The following is a 13,431-nucleotide window of genomic DNA, read 5'->3' as shown; positions in this document are numbered from 1 at the left end:
GGCCCTGGGGGCCAGGAGGGCAGCCAAGCAGGGTGGGGTGGATGAGCGGAGAGGGGGTATTCTCTCAGGGGTCGAGGGCACATTGGAGTCACAGGAGGCATGGGCTCAGACTGTATGGAAGCTGACAGTCGGGGAAGGGACAGAGCTCCCCAAGGAGGGGCCACTCTGGAGTGACTGGTGGGGTAGCCAGGGGTGGAGACAGGGACAAGGGCCTGGGAGCCCAAAGGGTTGGAAAGTGTGAAAACCACCAAGCATTATGAAAAGAGCCCTGAGGTGGAGGGGCAGGTGGCCCTCAGATCTTCAGCACCGAGGGGGCGGTGGCATCCTCTGACAACCCTGACTCAGAGCAAGGGCTTTGGAAGGGGAGGCAGAGAGGATGGTCTGGGGACATGAGCCAGAGGGGCCAGGGTGGAGGCCACACACTTTCCTGGTAAAGCCAGTTCGTATTTCAGTCAAGGGAGTGAGAAGCCTACAGCCAGGAAGAGAGGGTGAGAGCCCCCTGACCCCCTCCCCAGGGTCGCCTAGAGACCAGCACATGTGGGCACAAGGGTGGGCCTAGGGACCCTTCAGCCTCTGGATCCACCAACATGGACCTGGGATGGGACATTGGCAGATCCCCACAGGAAGGCTGGCTGTGCAGTCATCCCCGGGAGCAAACATGGCTGATGTGTTCTGGATGACCAGCCTCGAAACCCATGTGGGGTGAAAACAAGCACACGGGAGCCACATGCATCAGGTCACCATCAGGTCACCTCTTCTGTGAGCATGTTTGGAAAAAGCGGGAGGATCAGCAGCAGATCCCCAAGATACCTGGTATAGGAGGGGCCCCGAGAGAGGCAGGCGTGTCAAACAGTGTTTCTTTGAAATGCCTTTATTTTTTAGGGATAGTGTTTTCACAGAGGACTCATGTCGTGCAAAACCTGGTAAACAGACTAATTTTGAAATCAAATGCTCCAGAAGTAAACAGTGATGCTTTAGGGGGACAAGGAGGTGCGGCAGCTCCTCTTTGTGCAGGGCGGGTCAGGGCAGAAGGGTGGGGTCCGAGTAAGAGGCTCATGGGGCATGCGTCGTGGGTGGGTAGTACCCTAGGAAGCAGTTTCAAGTGTCCAAAGACAAGACACGGTCCTGGGCCCCAAAGGTGGCGTGAGACAGGCTTGTAGAGAAAGTGTAGCAGGCTGTGGGCGCAGGTGACATTGGGGACAGGAAAGCCATCAGAGGCAGCTCTGAGGTGCCAGGAGCTGGGGGGCACACCAGGGCTAATTCTTCCCCTGGGATCCCCCATGGGCCTGTGGAGCTATCCAGTGGAGCTGGACCCTGCCCCCAGGAGACACCCCCACCGCCACATACACATGTGCCTCTGTTCTCAGACGTGATGGGCAGGTCACAGGCAAGTGTGGCATTGGGGACAGTTGAGTGTGGAAGGGACCTGTGCTGCAGTCAGAAGACCTGGAGGAGCGGCCCCCGGGTAGCAAGGGCTGGCCTCAGGCATGAGAAGTGCACAGAGAAGGGGAACGGGGACGGCAGTGTGGACAGCCCTTCCCAGAGGCTTGACCGTGAGCAGGGAGAGAAAGATGTCTGCTGAGCGAGCGAGTGGATGGACAATCAGATGGACAGGGGAATGCATGAGGGGTGGGGCAAGAGAGGCCTGGGCCATTCCCGCAATGGGCCCACCCTTGTGCCCACATGTGCTAGTCTCTGGGCGACCCCGGGGAGGGGGTCGGGGGCTGTCACCCTTGCCTCCCAGCTGCAACGGTGGGGCAGGTGGGAGTGGTGCAGGCAGCCAGGCTGAGCCCTGGTTCAGGCCCCTACAGCAGCAGGCTTGCGGTTTTCCAGAGGCCGGGCTGGTCGTGAAGACACAAGGAAGTTTTGCTGGGCTGCCAGGGGCACTGTTCGGGGCCCTAGGGCTGGTGCGCTTGGGGGGCCCGAATTGTGCAGGTACTGGTGGGTGGGAGGCCCCTGCCCACCTGGCGCCGTAGCTGCCCGGGGCCTGGGCTTGGCTGAGGCGCAGAGCGCTCACTAGCTCCCAGTACGACGTGTTCTGCCCGGCACCCGCCTGGCTTCCTGGACTCATCAGAGGGGGCAGCGGGGGGGAAGGCAGAGGAGAATCAAATGCAGGCAGGGCCTTGTGCCGGCGCCAGCACAAACACGGCTCCTCGCGTTCGGCGCCTTTTTCCAGCCCGCCCCGCATTCCCACTCGTCAGGCCCCAAGCAGTGGCCACAGAGCCAGCCCGGCCCGGGGCTAGTGGAGCTGGGCAGGGCGGCCAGCTGCCCCAGGCCCTCAGACACAGAACCGTGCCCACTGGTCTCCACGGGCAGGGCCCTCCTGAGGCCTGGACAGGGACTGGGTCTTCCCCACCCCCACTCACTGGCCAGGTGGCCGTAGGCAGCTTCCTGGCCTCCAGGACCCTTCCTGGGGAGGCCGGCCAAGGGACTGCATGCTGCTGGGGAGCTGCGTGCTGCGTGGGCCCCACTCTGCCACTGACCCCTCCGTAACCTCTGTCTCCTCCCTGAGGTCGATGTGAATGTCTGTGAGCCACCTCCGAGGCTCAGCCAGGCTGTGGGTGTGAGTTAGGGTTCGATGTTGGCCCCAACACGGCTGCTGGGGCTGGAGGAGGTGGCTGAGCATCCAGGTGGGGGCCACGCGGCCGGCCCACGGGCATCAACTGGGCACATCAGCGACGCGGCACACACAGACCCTGCAGGCCGCAGACCAGGGGAGGGCAGGAGCCGCCTGAGAGCTCAGGGGGACACTCCAGCACCGAGAAGGAGCAGAGAGGACGCAACAGGCTCACGCCTACAGCCACAGCAAGGACTTTGTCTTCTGCCCCGAGTGCCAGGGGGGCCTTCTCTGGGCTCTGAGCAGAGGAACAAGACCTCTCCAACTAGGAAGGTGACAACAGAAGTCACGGAGGTCACCCAAGTGAGGTGCTGCCGCAAGGTCTCCTTGCCAGTGCCCCTGCTGGACCCACGACCGAGCCACCGTTGTCTCTCACCTCCGGAGGGAAGGCCCTGCCTCCTGGTACCTCAGCCTGACGAGGCCACCCTAATTAAAGCGGCTTAGTGTAGACTCCAAAGCAGATGAAGACACATGGAAAACGGTGCAGAAAAAGGACGTTCCTCTTCGGTGAGGAAAAGGGAGCTGGGTCAGTCGGTGGTGGAGGAGCAACGGGGTGACCACTGAAAGCAGGTCTGCAGCTCGAAATCATTCCCACGTGAATCAAAGACTTGAGGGCGAAATACAAAACAAAAAAGTGCTAGAAAACAATATGTAAGCACTGGAATAAGGAAGGCCACGCATGCACAGAATTAAAGGAAAACGTGGATAGCTTTGACTACATGAAGAAGAGAGAAAAATGGGTAAAACTTCTATATACCCAACCGAAAGCAATAATTGCCAAAACCCATTTACAAAGCCAGTGGCTCGCTAGGAAAAAATAGTTGTGCACATCAGAGAACAAACTCTCTTCACATGCAAAAAGCCCTTACAGATCAGTGACAATGAAGAGTCACCCCTGCCTCTGCCCAGCACCCACCCTGAGGAGGGAGTGGCAGTGAGCTTCTGTCCCCTCACCCTGGCCTCGGGGCCCCAGGAGAATGGCCAGTGCCTCACCCTCTCGCTGGGACTGTTGCAGTAGCCTGCTGGCTGGCCTCCCATGGTGTGTTTCTACACAGTGGTCCTTTCAAAACCAGGTCACATAACTGCCCTACTGGGCTCTCATCTCACTCCCAAGAGAAGCCAAGTCGCTCTTGTGGTCCCCAAGGCCCCAGGCCCATCTCTCTTTTCCATCTGGCCTCCTCTCCTTGATTACTCCCCTCCAGGCATCTCTGATGTTCCTGAAACGTGGCAGCATGCACCTACCTGCCTCGGGGCCTTTGTCCCTACTGTTCCTGCCTGCACAGGTCACGCCCCACCCTCGGGGCTCCCTGGCACCTGATCCGAGGCCACCTTCCTCCCTCTGCTCCTCCTGGAGACCTGGCCTTTCCTTTGCCCAAGGCACCTGGCATTGGCTATGTCTGCCCCTTCGATACCTGCTTGTCCGACTAGAACTAGGCTCCATGAGCCCTGGGCCTCCGCCTCTGGCACAGAGAAGGACCCAGCTACCATTGAGTGAGAGCTGCAGGGGCTCAGCCTCGCCTCCAGAGCCCCCAGGAGCCCTCAGCCTAGGGGGAGGGGAGGGTAATCTGTCCCTGGCCTGGGCCTCTTGACGCCTCAGGGCTGGGGAAAGCCCATCCCCCACAGAGAGATGAGGAATAACACACACAAATCACCCTTTCGTTAGGGCTCGTGGGGCTGGCGGGTCTTGCGGAGCTGGGTACGTGTGGAAATAGATCACAGCGTTTCATAAGGTCGTAATTTACGGCGGGAGACGGTGTAATTGTGTTTATGGCTTTGTTTTAGTGCTTCAGCTCTTGGAGGAAAATCTAGCTGCCGAGGTTTTACTGCCAGTCCCAGGGCAGCTGCTCAGCTGGCGCTTTCTGTACTGTGGCTGGCCGGCACGCACCCACAGGCCCCAGTGTGACTGAGGCCACCTCCTTGGGTGAGCATGCACCTGCGTGTGGGGCAGCAGCAAGGTTGGGCCCGTGGAGGACACACGAGCAGACTGCCCGGGTTCAGATCCTGCCTCTGCACTTTCTGGCTGGACAACCTTGGGCAACTCACTTTGCCTCTCTGAACCTCAGTTTTCCCATCTGTAAAATGAGGGGGGGTAATGTTTCACTCAGTAGGATGTTGTGAGGATCGAAAGCACTGATGCATGAAGACGTGGGAACAGAGCCTGGTATCTGGTGATAAGTCTCTGATGGCCACAATTACTCCTCATTACTTGAGTGCATGTACCATCTGGACCATGTGCGTGTGTGGTGAGGCTGGAGGCGCCACCCGTGCCTGGCTTAGGTGGGAGTGTTAGAGGCACTGGGGAGAGCTGGGGTGTGTAGGAGATATGGGGGTGGCCTGGGATAGGTCTGAGGGGTGGTCTGCGCCTTAGTGCACCAATCCATCCAGGCCGTGTAAAGTGGAGGCATAGGGTGAATCTAGTGAGAGCAGGTGCACAGACGTGTCAAGGAATCACTGCCAGGATAGCTAGCTGGGTTCCTGGCTCCTGCATGGCTTCTAGGCCTAGAACCCCCTGCCCAACTTCCTGCTGTCCCACTTGGCACCAGGCCAGCACCCAGTTGCTCAACGCCTGGTATTAAACATTCTGAGTATCACCCCTGAGAAGCGATTGGTAACTGTTGGCTCCTCAGGGCACACAGGAGCAAAGGCCAAGGTGGCCTTCACCCTGTACCCTACAGAGGGCCCTGGCCTGTCTCCAGAGGAGGTCCTGTGCCTTCAGCCACTGACCGGCACCAGGGCTCCAGCCCAGGCCCAGCATGCCTGGCCTCCCTGCCCGGCCCTGGCCAGTCTGGCCCAGAGAGCCCAAGGCGTCCACCAGGCCAGGCCTTAGGCAGGATCAAGGCTGGGCAGGTTCGGCAAAAATTACCCTTGAAAGACTCTTTTTCAAGATTTTCTTTTGAAAACAAATTCATAACCACATCAAACAGGATCCCTCGCTTGGGTTTGGTCACCAGCCGCCCGGGGCTCTCTAACTAGCTGTTATTCTAATTGCTTTTTTCTCTTCCGAGGGCCGCATAAGTCGTCTTACGGTTATTAATTTGGTGAGTTGAGGCGGGGCACAAAGGAGCTTTTGTTTCTCTTGCGCTTTTAATCTCTATCAAATTGCAAATAATGGCAAGATCCAAGATCCCCAAAACTGATCTGTCCCAGAGGCTCCCGGGGAATGTCACCCCGGTGCCTGGACCCCTGCGGCTAGGGTCTGGCCAGAGCCATTCTGGGGTGGTTGAGGCCCTTTCTGGGCTCCCCAGTACCACAGCTACCACATATATAAGCCAGACGGAGGCACCTGCACTTAGAGCCCTGAGGGGAGAAGACCAGGCAAGGCCACATCAGGTGTGGCTCCATGAGCAGTGCCGTTGCTGGGGCCGAGCTCCAGAGCAGAGGGGCCAGCAGGGCTGCCCACAGCCCAGGGCAAGGAGGCCCCACGAGAGGCTGCTCAAGGAGCCCTGGCGAGCAGGAGACAAGACCCAGGAGAGCAGCCCATATGCTCCTGCACGCTCCTTCTCCCTGCATGTGACCCCCCCCAAGTGAGGGTCACTCGCTTTCCAGGTGAGGAAACTGAGAGCCCAACAAAGAATGCAAATTGCCAGGTCTCTGCACCCAGACCAGCCTGACCACAGCTCAGCCCCCACCGTGGGCAATCAGACAGCCACTGGAGGACAGAGGCCCAAGGTGTGCTGGGCAGAGGGCACAACAGGGCCCTGGGGGCTGTGTGGGGCCGGGCAAACTCAGAAGCCAGACCCAGTGGGTGAGTGGTTCAGCCACCAAGCCCAAGGATGAAGGGCATAGCTCAGGGTCAGGGGTGTCCACACTGGCCTGGCCCTAGCCCTGGCCCAGAGGGCTCCCTGGGGCTCGACCCGCCCACTCTTCTCCACTCCTTGCCACACTGGGCACCTGACAGGGCAGGCGATGGACAGGAGCTCTGCCCATCAAAATTGGTAGGCATCCAGGAGGACCCTGCAAGTGACCAGATGGATCCAGGAGGATTCCACAGGCATCTGGAGGGACCCTGCGGGCAGCCAGAAGAATCTGGGAGGACCCCCTGGGGGACCAGGAGGACTCTGCAGATGACCAGTAGCACTCAGGCAGCCCCCAACAGGTGGCCTGGAGCCTCTGGAGGGGACCCATTTGGCCAGAGGACCCCCACTGCATGATTTCCTTCCTGTCCTCCCAGACCCGCCCCTACCTTGGGTGAGGAGGGGATGGTGGCTTTTGGCCCCAGACTTTGGGATTCCAGCTCTGGGATTCAGCCCATGTCCTAGTTCACCCCCGGCCCTCTGCCTCCTACGGCCTCGTTACTAGGAGCATGGCCCTGGGGCCAGAGACCCCGATAAGCCCGTCAAAGCCCCAGCAGCCAACGGGGCCAAGGTGAACTTGGGAACTGGGCAGAGCAGGGCGGAGGTTGGCGCTGGCCCGGGCAGCCTCAGGGACACCCTTCGGTGGCACTCGGAGGTGAGTTGGCCCCCCCAGGCAGGAGGCTGAGGGCGTCTCTACAAGGTGCTAGGGCTCCCTGCCAGGGGTGGGGAGGCGGCGGCCACCCCGGGTGGCTGAGGACCAAGCCAGCAGACACGCCCAGCAGCCCCCACACCCTGCCTACAACCCAGCCACCAAGAACACCCTATAAAGGCCTCCATACCCATTAGCACATGTGGGGCTTCGACAGATGTTCAAGTACCGTAAAGTGAAAATTTATGAAACCACAAATTTTCTTCTGTGATGTATTTGGTGCTTTAATTGATGCCAAACCAGTCAATACCCAAGCTGGTCCTGCACAGTTAAAGTGACGTTAGACCGCGCGGATACCAGCCTCGTTCAGCGCTGCTGGCCTGTGGATCCAGCAGGTGAATCTAGGCTTTGCCCCCAAAGAGCAGCTTCCATCTGCTAGGCACTCCTAGGTCCCTGGGCCTCAGTTTCCCCATGTGGACCCTGAAGCCTGGGTGACCTCCACAGCCCTCCCAGGAAACAAGCCGCTGGTGGGACTGCAGGGGGTGGTCCTACCAGCTTCAGGAGCCACAGGGGTCTGGTGTGTAGGTGAACGAGAAGGACTGGTCTGTCTTTCCTCAGGCTGGTCCTCCTTCCACATGACCCTGCCTCACCCACTGTCGAGCATCCATCCCTCTTCTGAGCCAGTTCCGACCCTCTGCTCTCTCCAGCAACCCCGTCCCTCGAGCGCCCTCCCTACCCAACAACACAACCACCATGTCTTCTCGTCACAGCAGTCCCTGGCATGGAGCTGTGGGGTGAGAGCTTAGGCAGGATGGGGGCCACAGTGGTCCCAGCTGGACAGACCCCTCTCCTCCTGGGCCTCAGTGTCCACGTCTATAGCATGGGGTAGACGTCTCTATGGGTGGTCCCTAAATGGCTTGGCAAAGAACTAAGGTGTTGGCAGGCACCTGGGCAAGGAGCGCTGGGAGCGTGGTCCTGGGCCCCCACCCCGGCCAAACCACAGAAGCCCTGCACCCCTTTCCTTTATAGCCTGGGTTTCCACATCAGATTTGTCTGGGAAAAATAAGACTAGGCTCCCTCTGGTCTGGGCGATCAGACCTCAGACATTCAGCTGTCCCTGGGCCCGAGGCAGATAGGTCTCAGACTCAGCTCACCATGGCTGCAGCCACTGCCACTCGAGATTGGGGAGGTGGGTCCCCTGGGTGTCTTCGGGAAGGTACAGACTCCCCTCCCCCACAGTAGAGGGTGCCCGCCTAGCCCTGCCAGGCTGCTGGGACTGGCATTCTGGCCCTCACTCAGGAGAGACCCCTCCTCTCAGCCCCTCTGTTGGCCCTGCCCAGCCACCTCTCCCCTCCTGTCCATGCAACATCCATGGCAAGAGGGAGCACTGGTGACCACAGCTCCCACCTTTGGGAGCAGGGCCTGGACCTGCCCCGGAACCTGGCAAACTGGCAAACAGGGGCTCAGCCTCCAGCCGCATGGGGTTTGTACATGCTTCACCCAGCAGCCCTCCCACCCTCACGGTCCAGCTCTGGGTCCAGCCCCAGCCCCCGCCCCCCTGTCCCCAGCCCATCCAGCCAGGTGGGCAGAGGGGGGCCCAGGGGACAGGACTGCTGGGGTAGCCTGCGGCTCACACGTAGTCCAGGGATGATGGCTGGGCAGCTCCAGCCTGCTGCACGTCCTTGGAGCCAGAGACACCCAGTCCTCAGGCCCCAGTGGTTGACATTTGGCTGAGTCATCTTTGTGGCTTTTACCCGAAGCCACACTTTTCCCTGAAGCAGTGCTGCTGTTCTGCCTTAATCGTGCTGATCTGCTGATCCCCACAGACTCCTCCGCCTCCCCTACCATTTCTGGTCTTTCCAGTGCTGCAGGCACCTGTGGTGGGGGAGGGGAGGGGCCCACTCTATCCTCTTACAGAGCACCCCAGGGCACCAATCCCACCATGGCCGCCATCTGAGCTATGCATCCTCCCCAGACCCTCACTGGTGCCAGGACCCCCCAGGTCTGCAGCTCACTGGCTGGGCACCTCCTTCTGACTCACCCTCCTAGGGGAGGGGCCCCCAGCCTGGACTCCCTCACCTGCCCTCCACCTGCCCCTGAGCCCTTCTGGCTCCCCGTTGGGGCTGGCCAGCCACTTCTCACCCCCAGGACTGGGAGTCAGCCCCCTCCCACAACTGTGCTGTCCTTCCAAGGAGTTTTCAGATCACCTGGCTCGGGGGCTTCTCTGTTGACCTCACAGCCGTCATGTGGCTCCTGTTGAAACCTACTCTGTACCACGTGCATCTCGGGTCCTGTCCTGCCTCTAATTCCCCTCTGGCTTCACAGAGCTGCCACCCCAGCACTTAGCACATAACAGGCCACGTGGCTGGCCAGAGAGAGGTATTGGGGCACTGACCTGCCCTGTGGGGGGTGTGGGAAGATGGTGCTGTCCCTGCTGAAGGACAGCAGAAAGGACCTCGAAGAACAAGCCCTGGGTGGGGGCAGAGGAGAGGCCCCAACCCGCAAGCCCCTCCTGCAGTGACCCAAAAGGGTCCCCCCTCACCCACCCAGACAGGGCCCCAGTCCTCTGCCTCCTGACCCCTCTCAGGCACCTGTCAGTCAGCTGCCCCTTCGCCACTATTGTGTGCCAGCCTGCTGGCCTCTACCCCTCTGTTTTAACTCTCCCCCAGGCTGAGCAGACACAGCCCAAGGGCCCCCAAGCCTGGCCCCAAGAAGTTAAAGCCTACAGCAAAGCCAAATACTTCAAGGCTCAGTCCCTGGTGTAGACCTGGCCATGCCTGGATGCCACTCAGAGAACCTGGCCAGAGGCTTCAGGGGCCAGCAAGCCCCAGGGGGGACCGAGGAGCTAACTCAGCCACCAGGCCTGGGCGTGAGGGCCAAGGAGTAGAAGAGGCGAGCTCCTCCCACCCCACCCCCTCGCTGAGGCTGTCCCTGTGCAGGTACACACAGGGACTCACAGCCTGTGGGCCCCGGGCCCCAGGGGGCACACACATGTACATTTCATACACACAGACAGGCGTGAGTGAGGGCTGCGCACACACACGCGGGTGCACACGTGCGTGCTGCCCTGCACACAGCATGAGTCCGCAGAGTCACCTGGCACCCCTGCCTGCCCCGGGCCGCGTCGAGCCCAGGGCTGTCTGCGCACCTGGGCCACTTCCCACCTCCAGACCCATGCTCGCCACTCACGTCCGCTTTCGTCCCTGCAGGTGATGCAGCTGGACCAGAGGCTGGTGGTCATCACGGACCTGCTGCACCAGCTGCTCTCCTTGCACCGTGGCAGCCCCCCGGGCGGCGGTCCCCCCAGCGGGGGCGGGGCCCAGGTGGTCCAGCCCTGCAGCGGAGGCAGCTCCATCAACCCCGAGCTCTTCCTGCCCAGCAACTCCCTGCCCACCTACGAACAGCTGACAGTGCCCGGAAGGGGTCCCGACGAGGGGTCCTGATGGGGGCTTGGGGCAGGGGTGCAGCCTGAGAGGGGAGGCCCAGAGTAGCCCCTCCCAGCTTGCCCCACCTCCCTCTCAGCAAGGGGCACTCACCTGGTCACGAAGGCCCAAGAGAACAGCCCCATGCTCCAAGGCCCAGGACAGCCAGTGGCCACGCCACCTGGCGGAGCCTGAGCCTGGGGGTTCGCCAAGGCCACCCCTTCCAGGTCAGTGGGCACTAGAACTTCGCTGGGTGTGGGGTCCCTCTCAGGAATGAACCATCACCCCTGAGCTCTGGCCCTCCCCCCATCCTGATGACAATATCGCTTGCATGGTGGCTGGGACACAGGTGTATGGGGTCAGGCTGGCCTCCCTAGGGCCACATTTAGTGGCATGGGCCTGGCCCGTGTATAGCCAGGAAGCAGCACGAGCCGGGCGCAGGCCCACCCTGATTGGCCCAGGGGGCTTCCTGAGGGGAGACAAAGGAACCGCCTGGACAAGGGCCATGGGTAGCCTGACCCCCAGCCTCAAATCCAGGACCCACAGGGAGCAGGCAGGGCAGGGCAGGCCCAGCCCTTGCTGACTAGAGGACAGCCCGTGACAAAGGCCTGCCAGGGCCCTGGGCTGGGTTTTCTCACTCCCAAGAGATGCTGCCCATGAACAGGGGCCTGGGACAGGCACACCTGAGACCACAGCTTCCCTAGGTGCCTCACTGAGAGGGGAGGGAACCCACCTCCCTGCTGTGGGCCGGCAGCTTCTCGTACCCATTCTGGAGAGGAGGGTCCCCCAAACCCTGCTCTGCACAGCCCCCGCCTCCAACTCCTTGCCCGGCCTGAGCAGCTGGACAGATGCATACAAGGGGACTGTCACATGCCTTCGGCCAGCTGCTGAGCCGCGGAGGAGCCACATTTCTACACAGGACAGGGGTTGCTTCTGGGCATTATGTCTTCTAGATATCAGAATAATTTGTGGTGATTTGGAATCTGTGTTTTAATGAGTTTCACGGTGTGATTTTGATTCTTAATTGTGCAGGCTTTTCCTAATAAACGTGGAGAATCACAGGCTCGCCTTGATTCCTGGGGACTCCGTCGGCTCTTTAGACAACTCGGGGCCGCTTTGGCCCTCCCCTGCCCTCCTCCCACAGCTGCCCACAGGCATCTGGGCTCCCTTCCCCCACAGGCCCTGCCCAGAGCCTGGGGAAGGCAGCGGACCCTCCCCCTCAAGGCCTCCCTCTCAGACAGGACCCCCGCAGGTCCCCTAGAGGCAGGTGCCAGGGGACCACTGAGCAGAAACGGCATGTCCAGCACAGAGGAGCAGGCAGGGTTCAAGGAGCTCAACAGGGCTGCAAGATGCCATCAAAGGCTCATGCCCAGCTCCATGTTCCTTGAGTCTTCCTGGGGCTTCCCCTGGGGTTGCCCTGGCCACATGGTGTGGTCACACTGTGGTTGCTGCCTGTCTCCCAGCAGACCCTGAGGCCCTCGGCAGGAGGGCTTGTCCCTGTGGGGTTGTGGTGCTGGGGCAGCTGTGCTGTGCTCCTCGGCATCCACCTTAGGGATGCACTCGGGCCCCTCCACGGCCTCCCCAGGCCAAGCTGGCCTCAACAGAGGACCCACGAGGCCCACCATAGGAGCAGGGCCCGTCCAGGCCCACCCTGCCCAATCCCAAGCACTAGACTCCTGAGGGGTGGGTGCAAGGAGGGGCCCAGGGCTCCTGGGGTCCTCACATGCTCACACCTGCCCACCTTGAGGCCCCAATTTCCCCCAGGAGTAATGATGCTCCCTCGGCCTGTCCTAACCCTGTGCCCATGGCTCTCTGCGTGGCCCTCCCATCCTGCGAGTGGAAATGGTGCCAGTGCCAGAGCACAGGTGCAGACATGCTCAGCTGGGGGGAGGCACGTGCTCCCTGCACCTGCACACCCCAAAGATTTTTTATCATTTCTCAACCCTTTGAGGCAACATCTCCCTCCTGTCCTCCTTCCAGAGCCCACCAGGAAATCCCAAACTGCCAGGGCTGGGGACACCTGAGATTTCAGGGGAGGGGCTGTCGCACGTCCACTGGAAGGGACAGAAGATCCATGTTCGTGTGTGGAGTGCTGGCTGAGGACCCGGTCAGAGGAGAAGGCTGTGGGTCCCCCTTCCCGCTGAGCCCTGCTGAGCCTGTACCTCCCAGGGGCCCCGGGGAGCCCAGCCCTGTCTCCCGCCCACGGGATCCTGGTGTCTGGCTGGACCAGCACTGACCAGTGTGGGGCAGGGGGCGAGGGGCCTCCCGGTTCCGGCCCGCACCCACTCCCACACCCACACCCACGGGGCAGGGGTCGGGGCGCGGGAGGGGCAGGGGTCGGGGCGCGGGAGGGGCAGGGAGGAGCAGGAGCCACAATCACTGAAAGGCAGGAGCTGTTGTTTCCTGGTTGGGTAAATATTTGTGGAAATCCGGGGATGGAAAGCAGAGCCCTCCACAGCGCGCAGGCCCCTGCCGCAGCCTGGGACCCCTGCCCACAGCCCGCGGGGAGCTGGGGTGGGGCAGCCCATCTGGGCAGGGCACGGTCCCTGCACCCAGCCGCTCTGGTGTGCGGATTATCGACAGCACACAAAGTGCCCGAGTGCTTCACTCCGGACGGGCCATTGCAGCCCTCTCGGGTGTGAAATGCAATTTACCTGAAATAAAGCCCAATTATGGAATTAGCTAATTAAAGCTGCAGTGGAGGCTGGGCCCGGCCGGCCGGACGCTCAGTGCCTGCCCAGTGCCCATGGTCTAAGGGAACAGATGGCGCCCCGGCCCGCGGCGCCGGCCACATTCCTTCACTCTGTCCCCCGATAAGTGACCTAGACAGCACACGACCATCTGGTGTGTGACACGTCCTGTGGGCCCCGGACAATGGCCCGGCAGACCTCTCCGTGAGAGGGCCGTCGCCTGGGCAACGGTGGCATGTGCAGCCCAGGCCCATTCACG

General features: G+C 61.3%; 1 protein-coding gene across 3 annotated transcripts in view; it reads left to right on the top strand.

The window, feature by feature from the left end:
* KCNQ1 (potassium voltage-gated channel subfamily Q member 1) overlaps nucleotides 1–11,293 on the top strand; it is a 357,688-nt gene extending 346,395 nt beyond the window's left edge. For all 3 annotated transcript variants that reach the window (XM_063092881.1, XM_063092880.1, XM_063092879.1), the window contains one exon: nucleotides 10,270–11,293. In XM_063092881.1, the coding sequence (XP_062948951.1) occupies nucleotides 10,270–10,503 (234 nt within the window). In that variant the 3' untranslated portion in view covers nucleotides 10,504–11,293. The remainder of the gene's footprint in view (nucleotides 1–10,269) is intronic.
* Nucleotides 11,294–13,431: the final 2,138 nt, after the last annotated feature.

Source organism: Cynocephalus volans, chromosome 4, assembly GCF_027409185.1.
Source record: "Cynocephalus volans isolate mCynVol1 chromosome 4, mCynVol1.pri, whole genome shotgun sequence".
Lineage (NCBI taxonomy): Eukaryota > Metazoa > Chordata > Mammalia > Dermoptera > Cynocephalidae > Cynocephalus > Cynocephalus volans.
Note: the sequence above shows the minus strand (reverse complement) of the source record. Positions and strands in the feature narration are given on the sequence as shown.